Source organism: Mustelus asterias, chromosome 11, assembly GCF_964213995.1.
Source record: "Mustelus asterias chromosome 11, sMusAst1.hap1.1, whole genome shotgun sequence".
Lineage (NCBI taxonomy): Eukaryota > Metazoa > Chordata > Chondrichthyes > Carcharhiniformes > Triakidae > Mustelus > Mustelus asterias.
Genome location: NC_135811.1, coordinates 29,196,307 through 29,210,844, shown reverse-complemented (window position 1 = coordinate 29,210,844; position 14,538 = coordinate 29,196,307). Strand labels below are relative to the sequence as shown.

Genomic DNA, 14,538 nt, shown 5'->3' with positions numbered 1-14,538 from the left:
CATGGTTTTGTATGGGGAAGGTCATGTCTCACCAACTTGATTGAGTTTTTTAAGAGGTGACAAAGAAAATTGATGAGGGAAGGGCTGTAGATGTAGTTGATATGGACTTTAGTGAGGCGTTTGACAAGGTCCCACATGGCAGACTGGTACAAAAACTAAAATCACATGGGATTTGGGGTTGGCTGGCTAGATGGATACAGAACTGGCTTGGTTATAGAAGTCAGAGAGTAGTGATGGAAGGGTGTTTTTCAGAATGGAGATATGTAGCTAGTGTTCCGCAGGGATCAGTGCTGGGACCTCTGTTGTTTGTAGAGTATGTAAATGATCTGGAGGAAAATGTGGGTGGTCTGATTAGTAAGTTTACGGATGACATGATTGGCGGAGTTGCTGATGGTGCCAAGAATTGTCAGAGGATACAACAGGATGTAGATAGATTGAAGACTTGGGCACAGAAATGGCAGATGGAGTTTAATCCGGACAAATGCTCGGTGGTGCATTTTGGAGGATCAAATTTTGGTATGAATTATATTGTAAATGACAGAACCCTTAGGAACATTAACATAGAGAGATCTGGGCATGCAGGTCCACAGTTCCCTAAATGTGGCAACACAGGTGGCCAAGGTGATTAAGAAGGCATATGGCATGCTTGCCTTCATCAGCTGGGGCATTGAGTACAGGAATTGGGAAATCATGTTGCAGCTATAAAAAACCTTGGTTCAGCCATGTTTGGAGTATTGCATGGAGTTCTGGTCACCACATCAGAAGAACGTAGAAGCTTTGGAGAGCATGCAAAGAAGGTTCACCAGGATGTTGCCTGGTCTCGAGGGTGTTGACTATGAAGACAGGTTGAATAAACTAGGATTGTTTTCACTGGAAAGACGGAGGCTGAGGGGAGATCTGATAGAGGTCTAAAAAATTGAGAGGCATAGACAGCATGGATAGTCAGAGGCTGTTTCCAAGGGGGGGGAAAGAGTCAATTACAAGGGGGACACAGGTTGAAGGTAAGAGGGGGGAAGTTTAAGGGAGATGTCCAGAGGAAGTTTTTCACGCAGAGTGGTGGGTGATTGGAACGCGTTGCCAAGAGAATGTGGTGGAAGCAGGCACATTAGCAACATTTAAAAGACACCTGGATGTGTACATGAATAGGGAGAAAATAGAGGGATACAGACCGAGTAAGGGCAGAAAGTTTTTTTTAAAACTTGGGGCATCATGATCGGCACAGGCTTGGAGGGTTGAATGGTCTGTTCCTGTTCTGTACTTTTCTTTGACCTTGTCACATAGAAGAGAATCATTTATTTTAAATCATGACCCTACACCTGCTGTCCTAATAGCAGCTTTACTATTTGATTTAGAATATTCAATGTGATAATTGTGGTTTCTATGTAGGAAACCCCTACATAGATTCATAAAGTTCATTCTGCCGAAGTATAATTTTTTCTTTTAACTCCTTGCTGACCCCCTATTTCTCACCCGATAGTAAGACAGTGAAGGAGGCCATTTGGCCCATTCAGCCTGCACCGACAAGAATCCCCACCTCGGCCGTATCCCCGTAACCCCAAGTATTTATCCTAATCTCCCTGACGCAAAGTGTCAATTTAGCATGACTAATCTACCTAACCTGCACATCTTTGGACTGTGGCAGAAAACTGGAGCACCTGGAGAAAACCCACAAAGGGAGAGAATGTGCAAACTCTGCACGGACAGTCACCCAAGGCTGCAATTGAACTGGATCCCTGGCACTGTGAGGCAGCAGTGCTAACCACCGTGGCAATTAAAGTTGCCCACATCTGCAGTGCTTGTTTGCTCCAAAAACAAAATCCAATTCATGATCCCCATAAACTGAGAGACAAACAAGATGCAAGCTGACGAGATAAAAACCGTGCATTGCATTCCATCATAGGCTTGATGAACCTGACTAAACATCTAATCGAGAAGACACAAAACAACACAATCGTGATGCTTGCATCAGGATACAAGAGGAAAATCAAAACTGCTCAGACCTCAAAATATTTAGCAAAAGGTGAACGGGTAACTTGTCAAATTTGCGCCAGTTAAGTCAACACATGTACCCTCTTTTTGCATCCCTCAGCCACATATCTGACTTTTTATATTGTACTTTGAGTGCCAAAGAAGCAGATCAAGAAGTGCAAATGAACATCACTGATTTGATTTATTGTCACATGTATACAGTGAAAAGTATTGTCTATTGTGTGTTATACAGGCACAGCATACCGTTCATAGAGTACATAGGGGCGATGGAAAGGAGAGGGTGTTACAGTCATAGTTAGGGTGTAGAGAAAGAACAACTTAATGAGGGTAGGTCCATTCAACAGTCTGATAGCAGCAGGGAAGAAGCTGTCGCTGAGTCGGTTGCTCCAGTTGGCATGTGACTCGGTGTTACCGCCTGGGTTTAAAAAAAAAATCCGTTAAAGCCTGGTTGGAAATGTGTAAACACAAAGCACACAGCCGCTGGACTGAGCCGGGCCGAACAAGAACCACATTATAGATGTATTCCACGGTGGAATATAAAGGTTTAAAGTCCGGGTATCGCTGCGGATACTGCGGCTCGGACGATGGTAAAGTGTCCACCGGTAAGTGCGAACGCGATGGTGTCCCATCGCGGCGGCAGTCAGTAATCTAGGCCCAGGCTTCATGGTGAAGCCAGGCCTCTGTTTGTTTGTGTCTCCCCAATCACAAGATATGGAGATTTAAACCTGGTGTGCCGCTGAGAAATCTCCTTTCTCCACATCGAGGAGTTTAATAGCCGGGCTGCTGTTTTATTTTACACCCCCCCTCCCCCTATTATTATCAAGACACCATTTGTGCACCCGATTCTTCTCCAGGATGTGGAGTGAGGTGCTACACATATCTAATATATAATTAAATCCCAACAAGCGAGCTGCCAGCAGCAGCAGCAGCAGCAGCAGCGGCTCCTCCCCTGGGCGGGGGGCACAGGGCAAACAATGGCGCCCGCCCGCCCGCTTCTCCCTCATTCACACCTGCAGCAGCAGCGCAGGTGCACGCTGAGTCGTGCGCGTCCCAGGGATAGTTGCGGATGCACGCTCAGTCGTGCGCGTCCACGGGACAGCTGCGGGTGGACGCAAAAGCGCGAGCGCGTCCCCGGACTCGCACGCGGGCACTCACGCCTTTTACCCCGGGACGGGCGCGCGCCGTGGTCCCGGCAACAGCTGTTGGGAGGAATCATGGCCGCCCAGGGCAGCGCTGTCACCATCCTCGAGTATTTCACCGAGGACGACGGTTACAAATGCGGCTACTGCAAGGGGACGTCCAGCAACTACTCCAACGGTGAGAGTATTCTCCCCTCCCCCGACCCTCCCCAAACCTGATAGACCCACCGGGATGTTATTCAATAGGTTTGGGGGGGGTTTGTTTATGCAGAGAGGATGGACCAGGCCCACTGTTTCGTCCAGACCGTTTCCTCCAGAATCGCTTCTCGGCGCTTCGGCTGAGATCAAGTCCATGATGGGATGCAATGCACTGTCTTATCTTGTCAGCTTGGATTTTGCTTTCTCTCTCAATTTATGGGCACCATGAATTGGATTTTGAATTTTGCTTTGGGTTTTGATTTTTTGCGTTTAGGAATGGGTTTTTTGATTTGATTTATTATTGTCACATGTATTGGGATACAGTGAAAAGTATTGTTTCTTGTGCGCTAGACAGACAAAACACACCATTCATAGAGTAGATAGGGGCAAAGGAAAGGAGCGAGTGCAGAATATAGTGTTACAGTCACAGCTAGGATGCGGAGAAAGATCAACTTAACATATGGTAGGATCAATTCAAAAAGTTTGATGGCAGCAGGGAAGAAGCTGCTCTTGAGTTGATTGGGAGCTGATCTTTTTCCTGGTGGAAGAGAGTATGTCCGGAGTGCATGGGGTCCTCGATAATGCCAACTGCTTTTCCGAGGCAGCGGGAAGTATAGACAGAGTCAATGATGGGAGGCTGGTTTGCTTGATGAACTGGGCTACCTGATTTGTGTTTGCCCAGTCCACTGAGCATTGGCTTTGTAACTTTGAGAATCGAATAATAATTAAGAAAATCACAGGAGTCCTCTAGGAGTGGGATAGCTTCAGGTTTACAGCCTCCCCGCCCTCCCCAAACCTGGGACTCCGAAGATTTGAAGGAGAGGACTCTGATTCCAGCATGGCTCAGACATATATCCTGTTTATTATTAGAACTCAAATGGTATTCTCTGGTCGATTTACCTATCCTATTTCATAACTTTTAATCTGGGGTATGAGATAATATATATATGGTAGGGAGTGCAACATCTATTCAGACCAGATTCAACTTATTAATTGTTGGAGGATGCTATCTCAATTCTTGTCTTTCCATGCTCAGTAGATAATAGGGTTTCCAACTCTGGTTGAACATATTCCTGGAGAATTGAGCCTGTGTTGTCTGATCATGTAACATTTTCCTGTGGTTTGCAGAGACAGCACCCACTACTCATAGCAGACATGTTTGTGTGAACAATTTCCCTGCAATAGAAGGTATAACATTATAAAGAAAAGTTGGCTTCTTCTTGATGTCGCTTTGGATAATGTTGGAAGTTAAAACTCCGCAATGTTCAAATTAATGATTGTCAGAATTGTTGGTAGACTTATTATCCTAAAGCGGTCATTAATTGAACCACAAGTACATGCAATCTTTGGATTGCAAACTTTAGCATTAACACTAACTCCATTGCCTTAGTTCTACCCTTGATGAACTTGATCAGTTTTATATGAATAGCAGACCGAACCTTTGTTATTAATGGAAACTGCAATATTAATCATGTTGATAATTCGATACTCTTCATTATTTTGGCAAAAAACATTCAATTTATAAACTTCAAGAACATTGTAGATTAAAACAGCATACACCTACTTCAAGGTGTGAACGATTAAGTAAACACAATTGTTTATACCTGAAATAAATAGAGCAGTGAAGATGTTCTAACTGGCAAATTTGAGATTGATGTTAATGCAAGTTTTGGCAAACATAATTAACTGTCTGTTTTAAGTATGGACATTTAAAAAAATGTTTAGATAGTTACATGGGTAAGATGGGTATGGAGGGATATGGGCCAAATGTGGGCAATTTGGATTAGCTTAGGGGTTTAAAAAAAAGGGTGGCATGGACACGTTGGGCCGAAGGGCCTGTTTCCATGCTGTAAACCTTTATGACTCTATAAGTGGTGGGTACTGCATTGCATTTACCCTCCTAAAGGTTGGGTCCCCTGTATTTGAGCATCTTCTGGTGATTTTGCAGCAGCAACTATTAGAAGAAGTTTTGAGAACTGAGAGGCTGCCTGTGAACAAGGATGTTCACTGTTGCAAATTATGCATAGGAAATCCCCATGTGCTGACTGAATGCACTGCGTTTACAATAGTTTTCAGATGCAATGTCAGCAAAGCAGATGAGAATTCACTTTTGCATTAATTGAGAAATTAAAAAGGGAACTGTTAGTTTAAAAATTGTAATTATACATAAATTGCATCATTTTGTCCAGTGCGTTTTGTGCTGCACACCCTAACCTGAAATCCTTGAGATCTCTGCAACTTAAATATCAGCATATGAATATAATCTACTTTTTGTTACTTTGGTAATGATTAATAGTTTCAGTAAATGCAGAACACAAGATGAAGTTTAAATCGTTAATCTTTTTGTTTTTTGTGAATTGTTGTTCTCCTGATAACCTGCCTTATGCACACTTCACCCAGGATTCATCTTTATGCTCTTATGGATCTGGCTACAAAACAGTAGTGCCAACTCACTTGTGATTTTTCCCAAATCATTGTGCAATATATAAATGCAGAAGCAACCATTGGCTTGGAGTGTTCCAAAACACATTGGCAGTCGGCTACTTTCATTAAACACCTTGGAATTACTTTAGGAAGTTTGGGCTGTATAGATATAGTTATACTGTTTCAGTCAGTGGACATAGTTTGGCAATTGTTCGAACTTTCAACCTTCAATCAGTTGTAAAAGGAATTGCTTGCATCAAATAATTGGTGTCCCAAAAAAACATTCATGTCCACAAAATACATTTGCATAAAGTACCAATGTTGCTCTTTTGGAATGGGTATTTCTTTTTCTAGCGTTTATACTGGCAGAGAAACATCTCATGTACTTGGGATTCAATATTGTACCTGAATGAACATGTTAACATAGAACCCCTACAGTGCAGAAACAGGCCATTTGGCCCATCGAGTCTGCACCGACCACAATCCCACCCAGGCCCTACCCCCATATCCCTGCACATTTACTGTGGGAGGAAACCGGAGCACCCGGTTAAAGGTGACATGTATGAGAAAATTAGGTATAACAAGCACAAAAGTTTCCAATTCTAGCTCAGTGTAACTGAATGCAGAGCTACATTAGAAATTGTAAGGGCCTGGCCATCACTGCAATTTTAGCTGCATAAATAAACAAGCTGATAGAACGGAAATGTTTATTTCCCAAATTAAGTTGAATGCCTGTGGCTGCTGTTGGATTTTAAGCATGTTTGGAGGCAGGATAATGCTTTTCTGTAAATGAACATAAAAACCCTATCTTAAATATCAATAAAACAAGAACGTTTAAATCTTGATAAAGCAGAACTGTAAGAAATGCACTTTGAGGGTGAGCTGGGGAGGAAAGAGTATTCATGCCATTTATTACATACCAGACCTTCTGACATAAATTATAAATTGTTTTTTTAAATTGCTAGTTAAATGTCAAGGCACATATATACAATTGGGCTGAACTATGAAAATTTGTTTGGCATTTCAATTGCACTCAACCGTAACCCACCCCCAAATTATTCCTCCCTCAAGAATTTGTTTCCTGATACTTGTATTTCCATTACTCCATTGACTTTGTGTTATCTGAAATTGAAAGCAACACAGAAGTGGTGTATTTGTCAATTATTACCAGAGCCTAGGTATTATAAAATCTAGGCCAGCTTTGTGCACAATAATTCAAAGGTTGCAGCATAATATGGTGGCTCTTAGCTAAGGGGTGACATTCTTTTAATGTCATTGGTCTGGTAACCTAGGACACAGATTCGTTCCACTGTGGCATCTGGTAGAGTTTAACTTCAATTAAATCTGGAATTAAAAGCTAGTATCAGTAATGGTGATTATGAAATCATCATTGTCGTAAAAACCCATTTTAATTCTTTAGGGAAGTATCTGTCCTTATCTGGTCTGACTTACGTATGCCTGTAGACTCACAGCAATGTTGTTTACTTTTAACTGCCCTTTGAAATGGTCTAACCACTCAGTTCAAGGGCAGTTAAGGGTGAACAGCAAATGCTGTCCTTGCCAGTAATGGCTAGATCCCATGAAAGTACAAAAAAAATCCTTTCCCAGCCATGCATTATCATTCTGTGTATCTGGAGCCATCCATCTCCTCACACAAGATTCTCAGTCCCACAAACCCCATTCCGTGTTCATTTCCTGCACTATTTTGGCCTCAATACCAGCCCAGTGTTTGCTCCCCGGTGTCTTGTTGGAAACAGAATCCATCTACATTATTCTGCAGACCCCTGGAAAGATCCTACTTTGAGAAACATTGTCCAAGCTCTCCGCTTGGCAGTTGTATGAATGCGATAGTTTTCCTCAATTCCTTGGGTCAATTTTGGATAATTGTTTTTTGTGTGTCAGGATTTTTCAATAAAGTCAAATATAAAGTATTGGTTCCTTTGGCAAGGTCATGGTATTTATTTCTGTCTGTCACTCTTTTCTTCTCTTTCCCAGTTAGACTCCCTTTGCTCTATTCGTACAGACTTTTTCTGATACTTCACTGCAGTTTTAGTAATCTTTGGGTTGCATCCTATTTCTGCAGTAGCTTTTCATTGCTGCCTTTTCCTCCAGCTATTTCTTCACCAGTACACCTCCCATCATGTTTTAAAATTTTTTTCATGGGATGTGGGTGTCGCTGGCAAGGCCAGCATTTGTTTCCCATTCCTAATTGTCCTTGAATTGAGTAGCTTGCTAAGCCATTTCAGAGGGTAGTCCAGAGTCAACCACATTGCTGTGTGTCTGGAGTCACATGTAAGTATGGCAAATTTCCTTTGCTGAAGGGTATTCGTGAGCCATGGGCGGCACAATGGTTAACACTGCTGCCTCACTGTGCCAGGGAGCCGGGTTCAATTCCTGGCTTGGGTCACTCTGTGCAGAGTCTGCACGTTCACTCTTTGTCTGCGTGGGTTTCCTCCGGGTGCTCCGGTTTCCTCCCACAGTCCAAAAGACGTGCTGGTTAGGTGCATTGGCCATGCTAAATTCTCCTTTCAGTGTACCCGAACAAGTGCCAAAGTGTGGCGACTAGGGGATTTTCACAGTAACTTCACTGCAGTGTTAATGTAAACTTACTTGTGACACTAATGAATAAACTTTAGATGGGTTTTTACAATGCTTAATAATACTTGTCTTGGCTGTTATTATTGAGACTAACTTTATGTTTCACATTTATTTAATTTAAATTCCCTCAGCTGCTGTGATGGGATTTCAACCCCTGTTCCCAGAGAATTATCTTGGCCCTCTGGATTACTTGTCTAGTGACATCACCATTATGCCACCATCTTGCCTTTAGGCATGTACATTCTTCATAATATACATGTCTCCCTCGGCCCCTGAACAGCTGATTGGCATGCACTATTTTCCAGTTCCAGGCTTTCCTAAACAGTTTATCAGTGGACGCTTTACAACCTGGCATTGTATTTGGGAATGTGTAAAATTTATGGGTGTAGGCACCTGAGCATAGGTTTTGCAGGTGACAAGTGGATTTTGTGTTAAACTAAGAGATTGTTTTTAAATAAGACGTGTGTACTTTGCATAGAAAGCTGTATTTCCTCTTTTCATGGCTGTTCTGTTGTTGAAAGTTTTTCTGTAACGTTTATATATGTGTGATATAAATATCATCAGTGTCATGGTGTGTTTCTGTAAACAAAATTAATTTAAACATTTAGTTGGTGAAATGTACCTGTACACACTCAGCTATGTAGTGGCACATGGTGAAACATAATGAAACCAGGTTAAAGTCTTTGCTTGGATCCGAGTGTTATAACTGGCTGGTATTTTTAAATGTGACATTTTATTAATCTGAAAAGGGTTGAGGTTCTGCAGTCAGAGTTTCAGGAGTTGGGGAGGAAGTTTATAAAAGGCCTTTATAAAAGTTTATAAAATTACTGAAATTAATCCAGTAATTTCTGGATTATTCCAAGTGCAGGAGGGAGGGTTTTGGATGTCTGGGGTATTGGGACCTGTTGATGAGGACGATTTGCACCTCAACTGGGATTGATGTTGTTGTTTCCATTTGGTTGTTGTGCCTGTTGGAAAACGCATTTGTCCTGAGCCCCAAGACCATTTTTATGTCTGGAACACTGTTAAGTTTCTGATCCTCAAGGACCTGTTAAACTCTCATCAAAAATGATTTATGGAATTGACTTCGACCATCTTATTGTGTAATGTTCCAGATCCTGACATTACTGAGTGGAAGAAACTTTTTTTTTCTTCTGGATTTTTTACTGATGATTTATTTTGAACCTATGTGTGAAAGGGTTGATGTAGTTGAAGTGAAGAGCGGGGGCGTTGTGGCTTTTTTGCTCATTTTCAACATTTGCTTTTGGTGCAATACACTTTGTTCCACATAGCTATGTTGGACAATGTCACAAATATTTCAAGCTAGGCCTGATGCTCTTCACTTTGGGGAGGAGTGGTGTGGTTGGTGAAGGGTAGTGCAGAGGGAAGATCCTGAACCACCAGGGGTGAGAGTAGTGCAGGGAAACTATAAAATGGATGGAAAACGATGAGGGAGTTTAGCAAGACTTGGAAAAACTGGGACAGCCTGAGTTTATTTAAGCTGTCATATTTCCATATTAAATATGACAAATTGGTATCACTGAGTATTATATTGTGTCTGTATCTTTTATTTTGGTGTTATGTATGTATTAAAATTTTTGTTATCCTGAGCAGCTCTAAAGTTTTAACATATTATGTTATAGGTATGTGGGCTCATACCATGTCAGTTCAGGACTATCAAGATCTAATTGACAGAGGGTGGAGGAGGTAGGTACCACTCTTAAATTATATTGCACATTAATGATTTTGATCCAGCACAGAAGAATTTGCATTTTTATAATACAGATCTTTCACACTCTTCGAACATCCCAAAATGACTTGCAACACTCAAGTACTTTTGAGTTGTGGTCGGGAAACATGGCAGCTAATTTGAACATAGTAAGGCCTCTGACAGCAATAGGATAAAAGTTCCGATCAGTGACTTTTCATCAGGGCTATATGTTTGTCTATATTTGCCTGTTTTTGAATAGTGCTATGGAATTGTGCTCACTTGAGAAAGTAGACTGTGCCTCTGGTGGTGCAGTGCTGCCTCAATTCTGCACAGAAGCATCAATATAAATTTAGGAAGGGGTTGGTGGAGTGTTAATGCCACCAGACTAGTAATCCAAATGTCCAGGCTAATGCTTTGAGGACCGGGTTTGAATCCCATCATGGCAGCTGGTGGCATTTAGTAATAACTTGCTCACTGTCACTCAGTTTGGGTTCTGCTAGGGCCACTCATTCTGACTTCTTATAGCCTTAGTCCAAACATGGACAAAAGAGCTGAACTCAAGAGGTAAGGTGGTAGTGACTGCCCTGGACATCAAAGCAGCAGTTGACTGTATGTGGCATCAAGGAGCCCTAACAAAACTGAGTGAATGGAAATTAGGGGAAAATTCTCCACACTTGGAAGTCAATCATCTCAGTTCCAGGATATCATTGCAGGAGCTCCTAAGGGTAGTGTCCTAGGCTCAACTATCTTCAGATGTTTCATCAATTCCTTTCCCTCTGTCATAAGGCCAAAAGAGAGGATGTTGGCTGATGATGCACAATGTTCAGCACCTTTTGTGACTCCTCAGATATGCCTCAAAGACTGAGGTCGTCCATGGCCATATGCTGCAAGACCTGGACAACATTCAGACTTGGGCTGCTAAGTGTCAAAAAACATCTGTAGCACACGAATGCCAGGAATTGACCATCTCCAATAAGAGAAAATCCAACCATCTCCCCATGATATTCAATGGGACTACTACTACTGAATCCCCCACTGTCAGCATCCTGGGGATTGCCATTGATCAGAAACTGAACCGGACTCGTCATATAAATACCGTGGCTACAGGAGCAGATCAGAGGCTGGAAATTTTGCATCAAGTAATTCATCTCCTGACTCCCCAAAGCCTGTCCATCATCTACAAGGCACAGGTCAGAAGTGTGATGGAAGGCTCCACTTGCCTGGATGACTGCAGCTCGAACAACACTCGAAGCTTGTCACCATCAGGACAAAGCAGCCTGTTGGACCATCCCCCACCTGCAACATCCACTTCCACCAGCACCGACTCATAATGGCAGCAGTGACTATCTACAAACGCTCTGAAACAACTCATCAAGGCTCCTCTGACAGCACATTCCAAACCCACATTCACTACCATCTACAAATACAAGGGCAGTGGATGCATTCGTGCACTACTACTTGCAAGTTCCCCTCCAAGCCACACATCATTCTGACTTGGAACTATATCGCGTTCCTTCATTCTCACTGGGTCAAAGTCCTGGAACTCCTTCCCTAGCAGCACTGTAGATGTACCTACACAACATGATTGCAGCAGTTCGAAAGGGCAGCTCACCACCACCTTCTCGAGGACAATTTGGGGTGCAAGGTAAATATTGACCGAACTAGTATTGCCCATGTCCCATGAAATAATTGTTTTTAAAAAAATTATGTGGCCAAGTTTTTGGAGTGAGGTTTGAATGCACAAATACCTGACTTTTGAGGGAAGAGTGAGCCAAACTTGCACTTGGAACAAAGGAAATTTTGTCGTTGATGTACATATGTCATTATATTTACATGTCTCATGACCTTTTATTTGCTGGTCTCAGTAGCTTTCCACATTTTGACGAATATTAAAATAGTTCCAAATCTTCTGAGCTGTTGGAGATGTTGTTGACTAAAATCCTGCACATTGTACAAGAAATCATAAATAAGTAAACTATATTGATGACATTTCAATTATTAGTTCATCATATGTTTTAGTTCCATTGTTTCTTTTCTAATTCTTTCTGACAGTCCTTCAAAATTTAGTGCACAAACTTTGAAACTGTTATTCTAATGTTGTGTAGGTTTATAAATCCTGACCTTTCAAGATATTTACTAGGTGCCAGATGCTCCATTTATGATTCATAACTTTTTTTTTCCTTCTAAGTTAATTTCAGAAGGAACAGAGCCATAAAGTAATTGCCAAACAGAATACTTCAGTCTGCAAAACTTAAAAATGGATAAATTAATTATGGTATTATCCAAGTCACCACATTAAAGAAAAATAGGATAGGCATTTACAAGCAATATATTCCCATTGCAGTGAGGCAGAGCTACTGGAGGTTCTCCCTCGTACCTATTTTTACAGCAACATTGAGATGTGGGACCTGGTTGTTTATCCTTGGCTCATACATGGTGCTTGAAACCCGAGAAAGGCCATTTTGTTCAAACGTTGTTGAAGGGTATAGTGCAGGATGTGATTAAGGATGAAAAGAATGAGATGAAATTATATTAATATGATTAAATGATACAAAATCTTGACAGCAGCACGTCAGGCAACATGTTTGGAGTTTAGAAGGGACAAGAGAGCAAAAGGCAGATGAGCACTGACAGTGGTGTTAATGAAATAGAGAAAGCGAGAGAGTGTGTATAGTATGGAGAGTTTACCATCGAAACAAGGGTCAGCTTATCCAGAAATATGAGAAGGTAGGAAAACCTCTTCAGATGATCAATTTTCTTTTAAAAGCACCTGGACAGTTTGATGCTGTGTCAGTTCAGTTTCTTAACCTAGGTTACAGCTGATGAAGTGATACTAAGTCAAGTGAGTTCATCAGAAGGAAAGGAAAATCTTTGGATTGATTGGTTCTGGCTTTGTGCCTCTTCTGATTGGCCAAAACAGAAGCCTGGCAACTGGTCATTTGCCTTGGTCATTTGGTGTGTGCTGCAGAATAACTGTTCAAAACATAATCAGATTGCTATGTGGATTTGATTTACACTATAGCGTGCAGCATTCTAACATCTCTTTAATTATTTTTAGGAGTGGTATGTATGTTTATAAGCCCACAATGAATCGGACATGTTGCCCGCAGTTTGCAATAAGGTAAGAATTATGTCTGCAGGTAGCTATCAGCGTTTCCACTTGTCAATTTTTTAAATGTAGAATTCTAAAAGATGCAGTGTTAAGTACTTGAGTATTAACTGGTCAAGAACAGTCAAATAATACGGTTAATGAACAATTTTTCAGGCAGTTTGTAAGCAGATAGTGATCATCTTGTAATAAGTAATGCTTAAAAGATGAACTTGGCAAATGGCAATATGCTTTAGTTAATATATCCTTTCTTTTACATTGCAAAGTTATATGCCATTTTTTATCTTACAGTAATTGCAGGTCATGGACCAACCTTCCTTTGGTTCTTGCTGGTTTAAAATAATTTACTGTCTGTCTTAAAGTTTCTGGTACAGTGATGGAATTCAAGGGAAATAATTTCACTCAATTCTGGAACCACTTCTTATACCTGTGGAATGAGCAGTTTATTTTTTTAAAAAATGACCTAAGTAAACCTTGAAGAAAATGTAGGTGAATCAACCAGGAATTATTAAAATCCCAGATCTTTGAAAACCTTGAATTGTTAGATAGTTAGAAGACTTTTAAAGGCTTTAGTGCCCACTTCCGTGGTTTAAAAAAAAATTAAAATTAAGACGAAGCGTCTTTAAAATTTCACATACAGGTTTTGTACTTAAAGATGTGGAGGAATGTCCATGTGCATAAATTGCTAAAAGCTAAGTCAAGTTTATGTAAACTTGACTGATTATTTAACCCTTTAAGCTCTGGTATAGTTGTGGAGAATTTGCACTGTACTAATCATTTTGTTAGCCCTTTAGTTTACTTTTTGTACCTGTGATTTAGGTTTCTTTGTGTACAGATCACAAAACTAATTAAAAAGGATAACCTGTTAATCATTATCAAGGATTTGAAATACAAAAATGAGGAATCATAGATTGGCATAGCCTAGAGGAGGCTATTTGGTCTGTCGTGTCTGCATCCGCTTTTTCAAAGAAAAATAGATTTAATTCCACTCCCCCAATCTTTCTCCATATCTCTGCAATTTTTTCTCCCAAGTATTGGGAGGTTAGTTAGGAAGGTTCAGTCGCTAGGTATAGATGGAGAGGTAGTAAATTGGATTAGACATTGGCTCAATGGAAGAAGCCAGAGAGTGGTAGTGGAGGCCTGTGACTAGTGGTGTGCCACAGGGATCAGTGCTGGGTCCATTGTTGTTTGTCATCTATATCAATGATCTGGATGATAATGTGGTAAATTGGATCAGCAAATTTGCTGATGATACAAAGATTGGAGGTGTAGTGGACAGTGAGGAAGGTTTTCAAAGCTTGCAGAGGGATTTGGACCAGCTAGAAAAATGGGCTGAAAAATGGCAGATGGAGTTTAATGCAGACAAGTGT

At 41.1% G+C, this 14,538-nt stretch overlaps 1 protein-coding gene across 8 annotated transcripts in view; it reads left to right on the top strand.

Annotated features, from left to right (window-relative positions):
* The first annotated feature begins 2,357 nt into the window (after window positions 1-2,357).
* ate1 (arginyltransferase 1) overlaps window positions 2,358-14,538 on the top strand; it is a 250,584-nt gene continuing 238,403 nt past the window's right edge. For 4 of the 8 annotated variants that reach the window (XM_078223355.1, XM_078223357.1, XM_078223358.1 and 1 more), the window contains exons 1-3: window positions 3,165-3,306; window positions 9,992-10,055; window positions 13,118-13,180. In XM_078223355.1, the coding sequence (XP_078079481.1) occupies window positions 3,204-3,306; window positions 9,992-10,055; window positions 13,118-13,180 (230 nt within the window). In that variant the 5' untranslated portion in view covers window positions 3,165-3,203. Of the gene's footprint in view, window positions 2,592-3,162; window positions 3,307-9,991; window positions 10,056-13,117; window positions 13,181-14,538 lie in introns of those variants that run through there. The other 4 variants (XM_078223359.1, XM_078223354.1, XM_078223361.1 and 1 more) reach the window with 4 other exon arrangements.